The sequence below is a fragment of the Meleagris gallopavo genome, chromosome Z (genome assembly GCF_000146605.3).
Source record: "Meleagris gallopavo isolate NT-WF06-2002-E0010 breed Aviagen turkey brand Nicholas breeding stock chromosome Z, Turkey_5.1, whole genome shotgun sequence".
Taxonomy (NCBI): domain Eukaryota; kingdom Metazoa; phylum Chordata; class Aves; order Galliformes; family Phasianidae; genus Meleagris; species Meleagris gallopavo.
The window spans coordinates 19,054,262-19,072,054 of NC_015041.2; the positions used below are offsets into that span (position 1 = coordinate 19,054,262).

At 35.3% G+C, this 17,793-nt stretch overlaps 1 protein-coding gene across 1 annotated transcript in view; it reads right to left on the reverse strand.

Annotated features, from left to right (window-relative positions):
• Nucleotides 1-1,336: 1,336 nt before the first annotated feature.
• ADAMTS6 (ADAM metallopeptidase with thrombospondin type 1 motif 6) overlaps nt 1,337-17,793 on the reverse strand; it is a 246,452-nt gene continuing 229,995 nt past the window's right edge. Inside the window, 3 exon segments of the mRNA XM_031557249.1 lie at nt 1,337-4,746; nt 9,891-10,047; nt 11,272-11,448. Of these exon segments, the coding sequence (XP_031413109.1) occupies nt 4,637-4,746; nt 9,891-10,047; nt 11,272-11,448 (444 nt within the window). The 3' untranslated portion in view covers nt 1,337-4,636.

Sequence of the window (17,793 nt, forward strand, 5' to 3'; positions counted from 1 at the left end):
AAAAAACAATAAAAAAGATCAGCTAAACAATCAAGGGCTGTTCAGCATTCTAGAGAGGGTACTTAAAAGTCTTTCTAAGAGATTAAATACAATTGGGGGTTTTATTAATGAAGGAACAATTTGGGGAGATAGAAGGGAAATCTGAGAGAGGCTAAGCAGAACCTCAGGTAAAAATGGTATCTAATGAAAGATGGCCCCTACAAGAAATAAAATACAGTAAAAGAGTGTAACAGAGAATTGTGATAGCAGGATTGGTTCTAGAATGAAGTTCTGGATGTAGCAAGAGTGCACTTAAGAAAACTGAAGGGATCTTTGTGTGCTAGGAACTATGTAGTTAGCTTAGGTGATGTTAGGTATAAGGTAGCAGAAGTAGAAAAAGAGAGGGAAACACAAAAGCATATATTTCAGTGTATATGTAGCTTCTTGTGGTAATCCAAAACACAATTGCTCCAGAGGGAAAGAATACTGAAAACTGAATAGTGGGAAGACTATGAAGTAATACTTTGTAGTGTGAATGGACAGGGGAGATGCCAGCCATTTTGGAATCACAGAGGAAACTGTTATTATGCCAATTTACTAAGACTATTCCATCTTTTATTTATGAACTGAAAGGCAATACTAATACTTGATAGTAGATTGAAATATTGGTACCTTTGAAATATGCAGTTGTTTTTTGAATCCTCTTTAGTAAACAGAATAAAATAAATAAAAAAAGCCAAGATTATCAAATGCCTCGTCAAAATATTTACGTTTCCGTAATTTCTTGTGCCTCTAACTCATACTAAGAGAAATTATTTTAATGAAAACAAAAGGTATTCTAGAGAAACAGAAAATATTCTACAGGATTTTATCACAGATTTCAATAGAGGATATTTTAACTGTATCGTGTAAGAAAAAGAAGCATCTCTCAACAACAATAACCTAGGCACCAAGTCCTCTGAAATGACTCTGTTCCCTATATTTATGGTTTCTGATAAACTTCAGATAAAACCTTAAAAGCTCAATTCAAGAAGGACATTTTATTGTTATTGTTGACTGACTGGTAATGAAATAATTCCAAGAAGTACAGGATATTTTGCTGCCATTAATCTCATTCTTGATCTACATTTATTGCTTAGGCTAAAATATTATTTAATAATGTACACAATCATATTCTTGACTTTTCCTTTTCCTTACTCTTTTGCTTATGAATGACAAAGTGCTGAATGACAGAATTCTGACATAATGTATAGATGAAAGAAAATATCTCGTATATATATTTTGATGCATTTGATGAGGCAAACATTAAGCTTACAGAATTATAGCAACTGCAAGTCAGACAACAGTACCATGGGTATCATTCTTAAAAGCTGCAGTTTTATTTTACTAAATTGTCTATGTTAAAAACAAATCTGTGCCTGGTGTGGAATTTCACTGCATCAAGTGTTACAATATTTTTGTTTTCATTAAAAGCAGAAGATTGCATGTACAACAAGTGTTAAGAAACATGACAATAAATTAGAATATAATTTACAAAAGCAAAAAATAATAATAATAAAGTAACAGTGTACCACATTAATACTGAGTATAAAATAATAAGCAACTAATCACAATAATACAAAGGTAATTTCAGTCTGTATTATTAAGGATATCTATGTAACATTCACTCCATTACAAAGTTCCTAACAAAATGGCCTATTTTGGGGTGTACACACCTTAAGGGGTTAATCTGTAGATTTTTCTTTGTTTTGATCTTCTTCATCTGATAGAATTGCTCAGTGAAAGTACTGGCACCAGACTGATTTCTGTATTAATGTATCTGTAATCTGTATTTGATTCTAGGCCTGTCATATTTATAGCCTGTACAAATAGTCCTATTGTCACTATTTAGGAATATAACACTATTTAGCTTAGATTACATAGTTGGCTACAGCGTAGCAGCAGCAATGAACTGTGCTGTGGAAACCAATTATTTTTCTTTGAATTTGTCTGAAGTGTTGCTTAGTTTGTAAATCCACATACATTCTGTTTTGTTCCCTTTAACAATACAATGCAATGTTGCTCCAGGGAGTTCTTTAAATTCCAGCCTCAGAGCTGTTACATTGAGTAAACACGGGACTTCCTAGTGTTGTAGCACCAGTAAGAGAGCAAAATGTGTCTTTGGAAACACTCCTTACCATTTTCATGCCCTAGGTGAGGTAAAAAATATGTATATAAAAAACCCTTTTCTTATTAACTGAAAAGACACATTATCTGATAAACACAAACATGCCCTGGAGAAAACCGGACCCTGATACAGAGAGGCCTCTTGCTTAGAGAATGCCATAGCAATGCCTTTCCCTTTTATTGTATTTTGACTTAACCAGGGCATGCTAGCACCAAGGTGTTTTGTCAAAAGAACGTAGAAAGCTGATTCACTTAACTGAGAAGGACTATAAACTGCCCCTGATCCATATGTGCAACTCCCAAAGGCTGTTTACTGGTGTCAGTTTTAACAGGAGTTGTTTACATAGTGATGAGAGCAGCAGATAAGCATACATGAATAAAGGCAAGCCAACTGAAAATGAGTTCCACTTGTCACAGGCATAATAAAATACTGGCAAGAGGTAGCAGATGACAAAATTTTCATGGTAATGAATATGTGGATTATACAAAACCCCACTGAGAGATTGTCAGTATAGTAGGGGGATTTCATAGTACGAGTCCTCTTAATAGTATCTACTTCTCCATGTTAATTCACATTAGTAAATACTGTGCAACACTTTTGGCTTGTTATTGGTAAAATATACTGATACACTTCAATCTCATCATATTCTGAAATTATTTTTCACTGAAAAGTGTACTTGTTTTTAAAAAGTGCTATTTGAGTTAGAATTTGTAACACGTTATTGTTCATATAATTTTAATTGCACTACAACAAAGGAGACATAGTTGGACACAAAAAGCACATTCATCAAGTACCTGCTGCAAACTGCAAGTGTTCAAGTACAACATTAATATAAACTAGTACCCACTTTTTTAATCTCCTTGTTGAGTCTGTAACTGAGAAGTGAAGGGGAAGAAGAGTATGACATTTTGCTCTTCTAATTCTTGAATATGAATTGACTAAGTAGTTTGGTTTCACATTTAAAAATGTAAGGTAATTGGTGAGTATTAAAATTATGTTAATATGAAGTGGATTTATGGCAGCAGAATAGTTGAAATAGTTAAAATCATATGGAATCTAGCTACTAATCCAGAGACAGGATTTTCTTCCAGTCTCATACTGAAAGCTGCCTCAAGCTTTAAATATGATCCAGCTTGAAATGTGTACTTGGCCATTCAGGTCAAGGTGGCCAGACTTATTTTCTAGCCACCCCTTTTCCAGTGTGCCTTACCCCTAATAGCCTGGCATGTACCCCAGCTCAAGCACATTCCTGACTTCTCATTTTAACAGAATCTATATATCCCCACAAGTCTTTGGTTGTAACCTTGTCTACTATGATATGGTCTCCTGAACAGCAGACTCACATATTCTTCCTCATAAACAAATACCCTTCCATTACAGTATCAAAGAAGGGAACATCTGGAATCCATTTAACTTTCAGCTTTGCAAAGTATAGTTGTTATTACACAGTAGGCTTATCTTTCACACTGATACTTCTTGGTCTTGGAGAATCAAAAGTAACATATAAAACAGATCTGGATGCCCACTAAATTCCTTCTTCTTTGTAGATAGTGATGTAAACAAAAGTGCACTGGAGTCAAAGTCTTACATTCTAAGCAAGCTGTACAGTAGTAGTGAAAGAGCTGGCAATACAGTCTTCACTACTATTGGAGTCTGCCTCCCCTATGGAATTGAAATATGTTCCCTTTTAGTGGACACCTTGGTTTCACTTGTACAAAGGTTATAAAACTGCAATGCAGATTTCATTTCATTTCATAGCATACTTGTACTTCATGCACCACTGCAATAACTGTTGCACCTTTTAAAATAAAGTCCCTCATGGTTGTTCTACTGAGTATAGCTTTATATGTGGCTCACAGCAGTGTTCAGGAAATATGGATTACTCCAAAGGGAATTGGATGGAATGAAAATATTAGATGGAAGAAAAAATACATTTTTTTTTTTAATTTCTGCTCCTTAAATAACATTTCCAAACTCATTCTATAATTTAAATTGTGGTGCTGTGTCATGAGATAAAATAGTTTTCATTTTTAAGCTATGACTTAACATTTTTTTGATTCTTCTTTACTTCCATAGTAGACCAAGTCATAACAGCTACATTTTAAACAGTTTTAAATACAAATGGATTCAGTGTCATTGCTAAGTCCATAATAAAAATTATTTTAATGGTCCAAGGAGGTAAACAGACTATTGGATTGAGTCAAAAGAACACAAAATGTTCCACAGTAAGCTATTCTATATGTGTTATGTGGATCTTTCCAATTTGGCATGCCCTCCTTATACTGTGTCCAGCACTTTGGATGAATAAATCCCACTTCACAGAAGTTAAAATAATATTGAAATCCTGTCAGCTGGGGCTGACCAGTGGTTACGTTTTCCACAGGGTAATGCATTTCCAAGGACGTCAATCTTATTCCGCTGTGTGGCTCTCTTCAATAGACACTCTTCCACAATGATAATAACAAGGCACATTCTCATGCTTTCTGTGGGTCAGTGTCCTTGGCAGGTCTTGCAGCACATCTGTCTGAAGTATGCACGACTGCAGAACTTGAACTTCAGCACCAGTGGGCAATATGCCACTTTGTTCACATCTTTGCACTCTAATAATTAAAGGCATTAAAGATTAAAAAGAAAAAAAGAAAAAAAATTAGAAATAAAGAAAATTTGAGATTTAACACATTCCTGCTCTATCCATCCACCATGCTATACTTTTCCTTATCCATTGTAGTACACAAACCATGTATTTTACAAAGCCATAAAAATGTTTGCAGGGCTTATCTCCCAGGCATTTACAAGTGTGCCCACTTTGTCTTGAAAGAATTAGCATTTATTGGGATAAATGACTATCCTAGGCAGGTAGGAAATATGACACAATACTTTTATAGCTTCTTTCTCAGGAGTTACTTTATTCATCAGAGGTTATCCAAACTCTAATACGACTTGCAATATTTGGTACCATGCCTGTGAATTTGTAAGAAGCCTTGAAATATTGTATGCATAGCAGTGAACAGGGATGGGGAAAGCAAAGAGTGTTATGAATAATGGCACAAACAGCGTGACTTCAGTGACTTGACTGAATTTTGGATTATACTCTAGGCTTGGTTCCACATATCCACACTTTCTTTTACACAAAAGTCATTTTAAGGCCTACAATAGACAAGTAAGAGGTTTTTTTAATACTTGCATTTTCCCTGTAAGCTGGGATTACTACCTCTGCAGCTACAGTGGCAGGTAACTTTCCCAGGAAGAGAAGAAGAATTCTGTCTGCCACATAGAGGAAGGATTCCTGCATTTCCATCCTGTACAAGTGGTACGTAAAGTGACTTGTCACATTACATTACATGAGCAGTGCTGGAATATACCATGCTTCTCCTTTGGCCCAATTTCCTTTCTGTAGAAAGAAGGCGGTAATAGGGAACAGAATGGTTTGGTCTATGTCCAGTTCTTACTCTGATATAGCTGGAGATAGGGCTTAATCTGAGAGCTCCGTGGTACATTCAGGTTATACAGCTGAAATGTTGCTACTGCAATCTACTGCAAATTTGCACTACAATGAAGTAAATGTTCTGGTAGAAGTCTGAGATAGGATTTGTATCTCCAGTTAAAAGTATTTGCATATTGTCTTCCAGACTGACTTCGGCAAAGAGCTTTGCTTCATAGGTAGGAAGATGGAAGAGATGTATAACGAGAAAAAGCAAAACCCACAAGTTAAAGTTGCAAAAATGATGTGGGAAGAATGAAATTAGATGAATTTATCAGAAAATAATTTATCTCAAAAAACACTGTAATGTTGCATTTGATACCGGTTTCCTTTGCAACATTTCTCGAATTACAACAGCTATGAACATATGAATAAAAAGGAGAGGGCCTAGCAGTATTTTAACCATTTTCATATTTTGTACTGATTTCTTATCTAGAAGTGAAGATTTGGGGGCCAGGATTCTGTTGTTACAAGGCCTAACAGAAAAAAGTCCTTGATTACCAGGTGTCTGCAAGCAAAGTATGAAAAAGACAACATCCACCCACACCAAACAGATAGGAAAATCAAAAAGTAGTAGTGAAACAAACCCAAACAGGATGTACAATCCTTCAGTTATTCCTATTTTTTTTCCCTCTATGTACATATTTCACATCCTAAAAAGACAGTGTTAAGATAACAGCTTTTAACATTTGAACCTAGGAAAACCTATGTGAGTCTGAACTTAAGGGTACCTAAGTGCCCTTAATGGTACTAATACTGAATGGTATTTCTTATCATGGCAATGTGCATGCTTTTAGCTAGACAAGTAGAGGCATGAAATGATTTAAATTTTCATTTTATTAACACAGATACAGTAATTTTACTTAACTGTTTTGTATGCAAAAGTATTTTTAATTCTCAATTTGAGAGTTGGATGTCAGGAGAAAAAAAATTGCAGGTAGCTAGTTGAAGTATAGAGATATTTCTCTATCAGCAACTGCATCCACTCACTATTTTATTTTGAAACTTCTTTCCAAAAGAGGACAAACATATTCCAGAAATATTTCAGTCCTCATGTTTATGAAGACTGAGAACATGAGAGAGACAGACAGTAAATTATAAAAAGCGAGGAATAAAAAGGTTTGCTTGATCTTGATGACATGTAAAAGTTCACATAATCTTAAAAACAATCTCACACATTGCTTTTAGTTAAACACAGGTAAAGCTGTAACTGCATTTTTGCTAAAAGTAGGATTTGGAATTATCCTGCTTCATATTCCTTTAAATTTTTCTTCTTCTTGACTAATCTGAACACTGTTCAGCCACTGTCATTTGGACAAAAGTAAGACAATATCCTGGGAGGTGCCCACAGCTTGTGTTTTAAAAATCAGTTTTGAAATAGATACAGTGGGTGACAAAGTAACCTATTTTTCACTGTAATTCAATGAAAAAGGGTCAGCAAAATGTTTTTTGTTACTAGTAACTACTGTTAGTAAATTGCAGTAAACTACATATATTAATGTCTTCTTTCCCGAACGTTGTGGTCAGATCAGACAATATTATAACACCACGTATCCCATTAAAAAATTATAAAAGTACAGAATGTCACTGTGCCTTCTAAACTAGAGAGATCATGAAGGCACACTACACAAAATGCAAGAGAACTGAAATAACACAAAATTAGATTATACTGTTTATTAGGTGAAGTTTCAGGTGACCTTCAGCAGTCTAGATTCAGCAGACTTAAAAAATAAAATCGTTCTGAATAAATTTAAAATCGTGTTCCATGCTGTCTGTAGGGCATATCTAATGCTACAATGTTTGCTTCAAAATGTTGTCTACAGTGTTTTAAATCTCCAGTGAAGAGTTTAGTGAAAAAAAAGTTAAAGGAGATGTTTAGTGTCACAAGATAGATCCTCATTTTATTTTACTAATACCATATCCCTAAATTTTTTACTATTATTTTATGTGAACAACCTATACTTTCCCTAAGAAAGTGCTTCCAAGCTGGACCAAAATTAACAATATTCAGTGGAGGAACTCAAGCTTCCTGAAAAATATGTACATTCTTATCTTGAGTTAGCACAACCATGAAACCACAACAAGCTTTTAGACAGGAAAGTAATCCCCTCAGCTGCAAACCACTGATCAAGTGGTTGAAGGTATTTCTTTCTAACTGTGGGACCCAAAGCACAAGGCAGTGCTAGTGGGTAGCATTTGAACACAGGCTGTATGTGCAAACAGATATGCTCTGCTACATACATGCACTCCCAAGGGGCAGAACTTTCCTTCCCTGGAGCTCAAAATACAGGTACAAAGTAGACAACCCACTGTACCGAAGAGAAACAGAGGTGTACATAAAGGCATAGCATGTCCTTTTCACTGAATCAGAGAATGGCCTGGGTTCAAAAGGACCTCAAAGATCATCAAGTTTCAACCCTTGCTGTGGGCAGGGTCACCAACAACCAGACCAGGCTGCCCAGAGCCACAGCTAGGCTGGTCTTGAATGTCTCCAGGGAGACTTTATTTTCAAAAGATCTGAGATCCACTGTGCTCTTTTGGATTAGTCAGTTCTTGAAATGTTAAAAACTTTCTATAATTTCTAGTATGCAAAAAAAAAAGTGCTTCGGTGCCTAACGAGTGAGACCTTATTAAAAGAAAAGATGTCAGCTTCTCTTCTGTCTAAGGATTTTTAAGACCAAATGTATAAGCAGAAAATGTGCGATACCTGCATACTGCTTTGCAAATACAGTAGCTCAAAAATGTTAATAAATTAGGATATATACTTAAAATGCTTGCAAAAAATATTTTAAAAATAACTTGAAAACACTTTTTTTGTCGTATTTTGGAATAAGGCACTCTTAGTAGTTTGTGGATTGCAGTTGGGTTCCTTTGAATTTTGAAGTTCTTAAGTGAATTTTGAGACTGCATTTACTTGAGTCACTTGAGTCACTTAATTGCTTACAAATAATCAGTGGCTTCCAGTAAATACCATGAACGTGAAACAAAAGATGCGAAGTGGCAGTGTGACTGTTGAGAACATATCTATTTGACAACATTGTGTTGTATCTTCTTAATTCCTCCTAGATTTTATTAGCTCAAGTAAAGAACTGTGCTAACAAGGTTATATAGTTGTTAATATGTAACTGGCCAACTTAAACTGCAGGCCAAAGAGCAGACGTCCATCTGGAACACCGCAAATCCCAGATCTTTTCCAGTGAAGGAGCAGTCCCTGAAAAACACTATTGCCAACAACCTTGTTTTGTACAGTTACCCTGTAAAGCTCAGCTTTAAAGTCTATGAACACCCAGAGTCCATACACAGACAAAGAAACTGCCTGATGGCATCCATCTATAGGAGATCAGTGTATTTTCCTGATAAATAAAAAAAATTACTAATGTAGTGACAATAAATAATTATATCCAGTCTTCATCTTGAAATTAAGGGGAGACCAAGACTTAATCATGCCGTCATAAAAGTACTTTTCTTTCTTTGGAAAAGAGATGCTATCTATGTCTAGAAATAAAATAACAGTTTTTGAGTTTCATAGGATAGAAAGTTTCCTAGATTGATACTAATTGTCTAAAGATTACTTCTGAGCACATCATAAAAATGGAAATTAAAGTAATCAAGGACAAGTCTATTATGAAGACGTATTTCAAATAACAACAAGGGATGATAAGCCTCAGAACTATAAATTAACATTCTCATAGACAATCATCAGTGTATTTCTGGTAAGATTTTTGTATGCTTTGTTTCATCATAATATCTCCATTTGACCGACTGTTTTCTGGATCCAGGAAATTAAACGTTAAAATTAGAATAAGCTGAAAAGTCAAAGTATTCAAACAGAATTGTAGCACCATGTAGCATTAAATCTAGAGTCCCAGTTTTTCAATGACTGTGCAATTATTACTTTTTATTAGGCTAATCACTGATGGAGGAGGTACAAATTCAGTGGACTAAGAAGTATATCACCCTCCCCTGTTTTTATGTACATTTCCATTTAAACAATAAGAGACTGGAAAATAAACGGTACAAAATTACAGTATTTTGTCTGTGGCTATATATGTAACTTGCTTATTTTTAAACAAAAAACCTATGTTTAGCTTCTCACTGACTTCATCTTGGAACAACAATGACTAATCAGAAAATAATTGCAAAAAATTAAGTCATAGACTGGGCAATAATACAAGTACAGTTTTATTAATAAAAGAATACAGTAGTACTGATCAAGTTACTTCATTCTTCCCAGATTAAACTATACTGAGATAGTAAACTTACCTTCTGTGTTGGAAATGGGAGTACTGTCACATTTACTTTCACACTGTTGCATTGATGGAGGTCTGTGTGTTTCTGAACACTCACTGGATGCTTGTCCGGTATACGAGAGGCACTGTACTGTTCGCATCTGTTGCCCAAGACCACACTGTGCAGAACACTGAAGATAAAATATACACAAAAGTGAAATGATGTGGATCCATTTTTTAAATATAAAACAAGATAAATGAAAGAATCAGGAACAGTACACATACACTAAGTTTTAAAAAGGCATCTGGAGAGATTTGGTGAATACAGGAAACAATTTCCATAAAATATTTAGGATTTTTCTATTTAACAAAATAAGCATGTATGTCTCTAAATGAAAATGAAACAATCCAATCAGCTTACAAAACAGGTCAGAGTTGAGGAAGGAATACATAGCTTACGTTATTTCACATATAACACTAGAGCTTACTTGTATATTTTCAAGAGAGAAAGCGTTTACTTTAGAACAAAGAGAAATAAAATAAAGGACAAGAATTCGAATCTGCTAAAGGACTTTTTTAAGTACAAAGACAAGTATCTTTCAAATAGAAATATTTTGTGGTTTCAATACTTTTTAAATTTCAACAATTAAACAGTCTTGTTCCAAGACTTACATAAATTTATGAAAAATAAGTGTCTGGACAAGCAGCATGAAAGAAAATATGGACTGCAAATTAATTTGACTGTAGTAAGACAAATGACTGTCCCCTGGTTAGTTAAGCTAAATTATTCTCATTACTGGCTTTTACTCATTTATTTTCTCTACAGAGAAAGAAACTTAAAAAATACCAACTTATTATTTAATAGGTCATTGATCATAAGTAAGAAGCAAAAAGAAAGAAACTCAGTGTACCTTGTTTAGAAACACCACATAATTGGCAGCACAATTCAGTCTGAGCTGTAACAACTTACATCTTCAATAATTAAGCATATTTTATGTAAGATCATAAAGCTTTTTTTTTTTTGCCTGCTATATATCTTTCTGTACACAACATACAAATATTGTAAATGGCTTTGTATTCCATCAGCTCACAAACTAAATTCTACATGTTTTAAAAATACAGAAGCTTGAAATATTGCTGTATCATAAACTCCATTTTCATAAAATAGTAGTAAGAACTGGTTTATTTATAAAAAACACATACAGAAACTCATCCAGTAGAAATTAAATTATTCTCAGTAATCCTTTATTGTTCAGCAAACTATTACCTAGCATCATATTTCAATCTTAGACAAACAGAAGAAGTTTTTACTTCAGTCATGGAAACGACTTATTCATTTTCAGAAACATTTTCACCCTTAGAAGGTGATAGACTGATGGATTAATGGCAATAAATATCTGTATGGAGTATCTTACCTGTCCCCAGTCTCCAGTAACCCAGCGAGGAGGAGGACATCGACCTAAACTACAGCGAATGCGGACTGGAGGTTTGCTCTCTTCTTGACACTGAGCAGCTGGAAAAGTTTTTAAAAGATCGCTGCTTTTGCACAGAACAATTCGATGTTTAAATCCGGGGCCACATTTTGGTGTGCACTGAAAAAATATTGGTATAAATATAAAATGAATATTCCAGTAAAATGTCAGTATATGTGTCAGAAATGTTATTAAGGAAAAATAGTAGAATATATTTATGTTCGTACAATTGAACTGTTATTTTCTCAAGATGGTCGTTTTAAAATGCTTAGAAACAAACAAGCTGGCTGATGACTGCTGTATAAAGTTAAAACTTTTGTGTGTTGTAACTTCATAAAAGTAGATTTCCTTTTTTATTTATGCAACTATATTACTACTTGATTCATATATGATAATGTTTAGGTTAGTTTTAAGAGAAGCTCTGCTGCAGAGTAAGAAGGTTTGCCACATGTAGTGTTATCAAACAAACTTGTGTAAAACTCCCTGTTCCACTTTTTTTTTTTTAACACAAGTTTTGTGTACCCTAAATCTCAACTAGAAACCTAACGGAAGACAGAGAAGGAAGATCTGCACCTCTGGCTGAAATGTAGAAAGCAAAATGAGAATGATAATGAATATGTCAGATCTTTTGCATCATAACCAGGATTCAATGGTTCTGGTCCAAATTCCGTGGAATACTGCATTTATTTTTTCCCAGAAATATTCATGAAATATAAAAACATTAAAGCAGGGACTAGAAGAAAGCATCCTTTCCTAGCTGAGGAGGACTTCAACCTTAACTAGAGCAGCATGCTTGAAAATCACTTGTATTCAATTTCCTCTTCTTGGTTACTATGAATTCCACGAAACATCAACAGGAGAGAGAAGGCTGACATAAACTGCCTGCCATTTCAGGGGCAGTCTACAGATTAGTGATTAGTACACTTTGTGAAAACAACAGGAGACAGACAAACGAAAAAACTTGTTAGGAGTTGGACAGAGCTGTGCTGTGAGTATCACATTCTAAAACTTCAAATACTATAAAAATGCAAACAACCACCTAGCACAGCTGGCTCTTAAAACAGCCTGGTAGCTACTCCTGTATCACATGCAGATCTCAGTTCATTAGACATGTTCAAAGAATGCCTTCTAAATTGAGGCCTCTGGAGAAGATACGTAGAAAAGTGTCTACCATGTGAATCACTGTGTGGCTTTGGGAAGAGGTTGGCATGCAGTTCCTCCTGTGTGTCAAGACAGGCAAAAAGCAGAACTTCTGATAATCAGTAAAATAAATGTCAAAATCCAAAGTGTCTATAGAGATTCATAATATCAAGAAAACAATAGCAAGCAAACAAAATTTTGAAGATCAGTGCTTGAATTTAGGTGCATCAATTTTCTAGTCTTATTTGAAGTGCCGAAAAAAATTCTAGTAAGTGAGACAGACTACACCCTATACCCAGAAATGAAAGTGAAGTAAGAAAACAGGTTGCCTACAATAATACTGAATCACAAAAAATAAAAAATATCAGTAAAATTAAGCACAGCTACATGTCTCCAAAGCCAGTGAAAGACAAAATAGCCATACAAAAACCAGAAATATTGTACCCCACCCCAGCAGGGTTGCAGAATTTCTGACTTATGGAAGCCACGATAACTGTAACACGAACGCAAAGAAAATGTTCTTGTCTTTGATACAGCTCTTCACAGTAAATAGTTCTGTTCTGCAGCTTTATTAACTGGAAAACAAAACAAAACAAAACCCAGAAGTAATTTACAGAGTGCAGATGAACTCAGTCAAAGCTCAACTACCGCAAAGTGTGACTTTAATAGCAAAACTGACATTACTCAAGAATCACAAAGTATCCTCAGTTAGAAGGAACTCATAAGGATCATTATCCTCAACTCCTGTGTCCACAAAGGACCACCCAAAATTCAAACCCTGTGCCTGACAGCACTGTCCAAACATTTCTTGAACTCCAGTGGGGTTGTGCCCACTGCCCTGTGCAGCCTGTTTCAGGGCTTGACTACTCTCTGGTGCAAACCTTGTCCCTAACCCCCACCTCCCCTAGCACAGCTCCATGCCATTCGCTCGGGCCCTGTTGCTGTCACACAGCGCAGAGCTCAGCGCTGCCCTCTGCTCCCTGTGAGGAGCTGCAGTCGCCATCAGGCCTCCCCTCAGCTCCTCTGCTCTGCGCTGAGCACACTCAGAGGCCTCAGCCACTCCTTGGACATCTTTCCCTCTAGAATATTCATCACCTTCATAGCATTACGTGGGCACTCTCATGAAGTAGCTTTATGTCCTCTGCCCAACTCACACAGTGCTGGAGGTGAGGCCGCACAGCACAGATCAGAGGGGCCCCTCTCCCTGCCCGCTGGCACTGCTGGGCCTGGTGCACCTCAGGACATGGTTGGCTCTTTGGAGGCCAGGCACATGTTAACTTGCCATCAGCCAGAGCCCAAGATCACTCTCTGTGGGACTGCCCTCCAGCCTCTCATCCTCCCAGTCTGAACATATAGCCAGGGTTGCTCTTCCCCCACCACAGAATCCAGCACTTGCTTTTCTTGAACTCAATGTGATTACTGATTGGCCAGCCTTCTAATTGGTCAAGATCTCTCTGTAGGTTCTCTCCACTGAGGGAATTAACAAATTCCCCTAATTTAGTGTCATCTGCAAACTTACTCAGTATGCATTTGAACCCTGTTCTAGATCATTTATGGAAACATTAAAGAGAACTGGCCCTAAAATTGAGCCCTGCGGAACTGCACTAGTATCTAGCTGCCAGCCTGATACATAACTTCATTTACTAGAACCATTTAAGCCTGACCTATCAGCAGTTGTTAACCCATGTTTTTGTCCAACTCTATGCAGAACATATTCTTCAGTAGGATACTATGAAAAACAGCACTGAAAGCTTTGCTGAAGTCCAAAAAGATTACCTCAATTGGCTTTTTCTCAACAAAAAAAAATCAGACATAGCATTTTCACTGTTCTGACAAAAAATATGTGTGCATCAAATACACATGTGTATATATATTTAAGTGTATACTATATACAGTTTTAAATATGTTATATTTCTGGGAACAGTGAACAGAAAAAAAAAAGTCTTATTATATTGGAATGGTATCATCAGTGAAGACACTTTGCCAAGCTGCATCAGGCAAAATCTATATGAGAAAGAAGACAGTCCTTTTTCATAATAGTGATAGAATACCGTTACAGTCAACTGCTTAGCAGAGCAAGAAGCTTTAGATAAGTTTTTTTTGTTTGTTTGTTTGTTCTGGGTTTTTTTTTTTGTATAAAATTGTAACACATTTCTACTGTAATAAAGGCTGGATGTGGAAGATTAAGTGTTCATAGTTCCGAGGACAACATTATAACACAGGCAGCTACATGAGAATGCTTATACTTTAAAGTATTTAAAATAATTAGGGTTCCATAATTAGACAAATGGATACTATGACATGTTACTATTCAGATGATGATCAGAAATTCCAATCAGAAATGAAGTTCTATGGTAATCGTCACAAACAGCTTAAAAACTATTTATGCCACAGACATGATCTAAGAGTCTTCAACTGAACATCCTTTACTACTCATCCATTCTTTCCTTCTCATTCCTTCCTCTTCTGCTCCTTCCAAGTCTTATTCATTCCTGATGTATTGGAGTACACTGTGTCTTCTTAGATTGGGACAAGGGCCATTTAAAATCTTCCCTGCCTTGCTTTTGATGCTCTATTTCTTGTGTGAAATGCTAGCAAAAAAATGAAGTAAAAATACAAATTCCTCACATAGAATAAGACACACATTAAAATTTACTGTGTCATTTCTAGGTTTCTTAAGGTCCTATACTAAAGTGAGAAAAGTGCTGGGAAGAACTGCTTTCCCACAGGTTTCAGGTTATAAAGCTCACTTTTGTTTTTTGTTTTTTGTTTTGTTGTTGTTGTTTTTATTTGTTTTTGTTTTTTTTTTTAGTAGAATTGATTCAAGAAAAGATCTGTTATCTTAAAACTGTATAAAACTAGAGACAGATTTAGGAACATTCCATAAATAACTACCTGTTTTACAATATCAAATTAATCTATAAAGCCTGGTACAAGTGACAGAAGATTCAGGATATAAACAAAAGCATCTGTATGTAAAATAAATGAAAACAAAACAAACAGAAAAATAACTGGAAGTTCACAATGTGCTTTAAAAGAACTTTCGTTACGTAAAAGCTCACTAAAATGGCACTTCACTCATAATTACTTACAGAACAAAACCAGATAGTTCAATAGTGTAGCAAATTGACATTTTACTGTTGTTCAAAGAAAAATAATGTACATAATGGGAAAAAATGTCTACACAAGTAGTTTCTTAAGCTAAGAAGAACAGATGCAGATTATATTATATATGCAAGAAATTCAGACAGCAAGGAGACAGACAGGTACTACTACTTTCAAATACAGCTATAATAACTAAGCCATTATTAACTAACAATTGATGGAGTCTCTATCCTTAAGATATTCAAAAGTCAGTGGACATGGTCCTGGATATGGTCTAGGTGATCCTCCTTGAGCAGAACGGCTGGATGAGAGACCTGTAGATGTCCCTGCCAATCTTAACCATTCAGTGATTCTGTGAGCCACATTATCTATGTTAAAAAAATATATATGGTGAGAACTCCTTTGTACTTTTGGTATGGGCATTAGTACAAAGAGGGAGCCTAGTAGCCTTCCATTTCGTGCTTTGAATTTCCAAAGGTTGCAATAATTTTTGGAGATAAAAGCATGAGTGCACAGAGGAGATCTGTGCAATCACAAGCCCATTAACTTTTTTTATATTCAGTGATTTGTAATTTATTTTGAATGAAAGTTAAAGGCGAGCATGTATATGAAAAATGGGATACAATTAATCATGAATTTATCACTGGTATATCATTCCAGCTTACTCTAATAATCTTCCATTTTTTCAAACAAAAATGTGTAATAGCTCTAACCTATCTGGGCTTCTGTAAAGAGGGAGTACAACTGGTTATCTTGAACAGAGCTTGAAAGACGCTACCTGTAAAGACCTTCCAGGATCAGGCATGGAACTGACCTGATTCACATTTCTTCTCAGTCTACTTAATGATGATTACACAACAGTTTCAGCTGTTCAGCGTTACCCATATTACTGAAATTAGCAGCCAGCACTGGTAACTGAGTCAATCCTGGTGCTACAAAAGTATGTCTAAAGAAGGAATTGTAAACTTTGAAGACAAATATAATTGAAGTGCAATTTGGCAGTACTAAGTGCAAGAGAACACATTTCCAAAAAAAAAAACAAAAAAACAAAAAAAAACAAAAAAAACAATCCAACAACCAAGAATTGCTATTTAACAGGTACATCATTAGCTGAAGTGACAAAAGGAAGATAAAGATATGGATATGACCATATAATACAATATAAGATGGCTTTAAGTAATGAGTATGTTATGGCTGTGGAACAGAAAAAGGTTTTTAGAGTATACTGATGTGCAGTAGGTAATAGTTATTTTCAGTAGAAGCAGGAAATAAAAGAATAAGGCGCATCTGAAATCCCCTTTGGGGTAATACATATAAAAGACTTCAAACTGAAATAGGAAATACGAATGTGATCAGGATTCATTTCTTTCTGACGAATAACAGCAAGAAAAGAAGGGTTTACTGGAGATAATAAAAGCAAATAGGTATAAACTAGCATGGAATGGAATTAGAGCACTTCTTGTAACTCAAAGAGTAAAATTCAAGAATAAAGTTTCTGGTAAGAAGTACAAAAGCCCCAAATAAACTAATTCTAAGACACAATTTAATTCATTTATGAAAGTAATTATTTATATGGCTGCATTTGACAGCAGGGATGTAGACAGGATGTAGCTGATAAGCACTTGTAAGTGCATAGAGAAAACTTGTAAGTATTCCAAAGGCTTCAAGATAAAAAGAGGTGGCCTAAGAGTCCAGAATAGCATGGATCTGAAAAAGCATAAAAGCATTTTTGCACTGTGATTTGCATACCTTACAGTCCCATTCAATTCTATCACAGATCAGTCTGTCTTAAAGCTGTACGTAGTAACATACTTCATATTTGAAGCAATGGCATGTCTTGGTTTATACCATAACAAATATCACTGTATTTAACAAAAGACACTCTTTCTTCAATTGAGTGAATAACAATTTTCACATCTGTTTCTTAAGGCATGTTGCTAAGAAAGGTGATGCTTTACATCACCATGGTTACTTCACAAAAAAACTAGCAGTTTACTTTGGCTTTTGATATTGTAAATTCATCAGTTCTTCTCTTCAGCTATTCACCTCTTCAAGAACCAACAGAAATGCAGTTTTTTTTCTTTACAAAAATCATCTGATAGCAAACACTTTTCTAATATTTTATATTTTGTTGCTTTCTTATATTATACTATTTTTCTATTATGATTAATAACAACTGGTCATAATTATCTGACAATATAACAGAACTGACAACCCAGA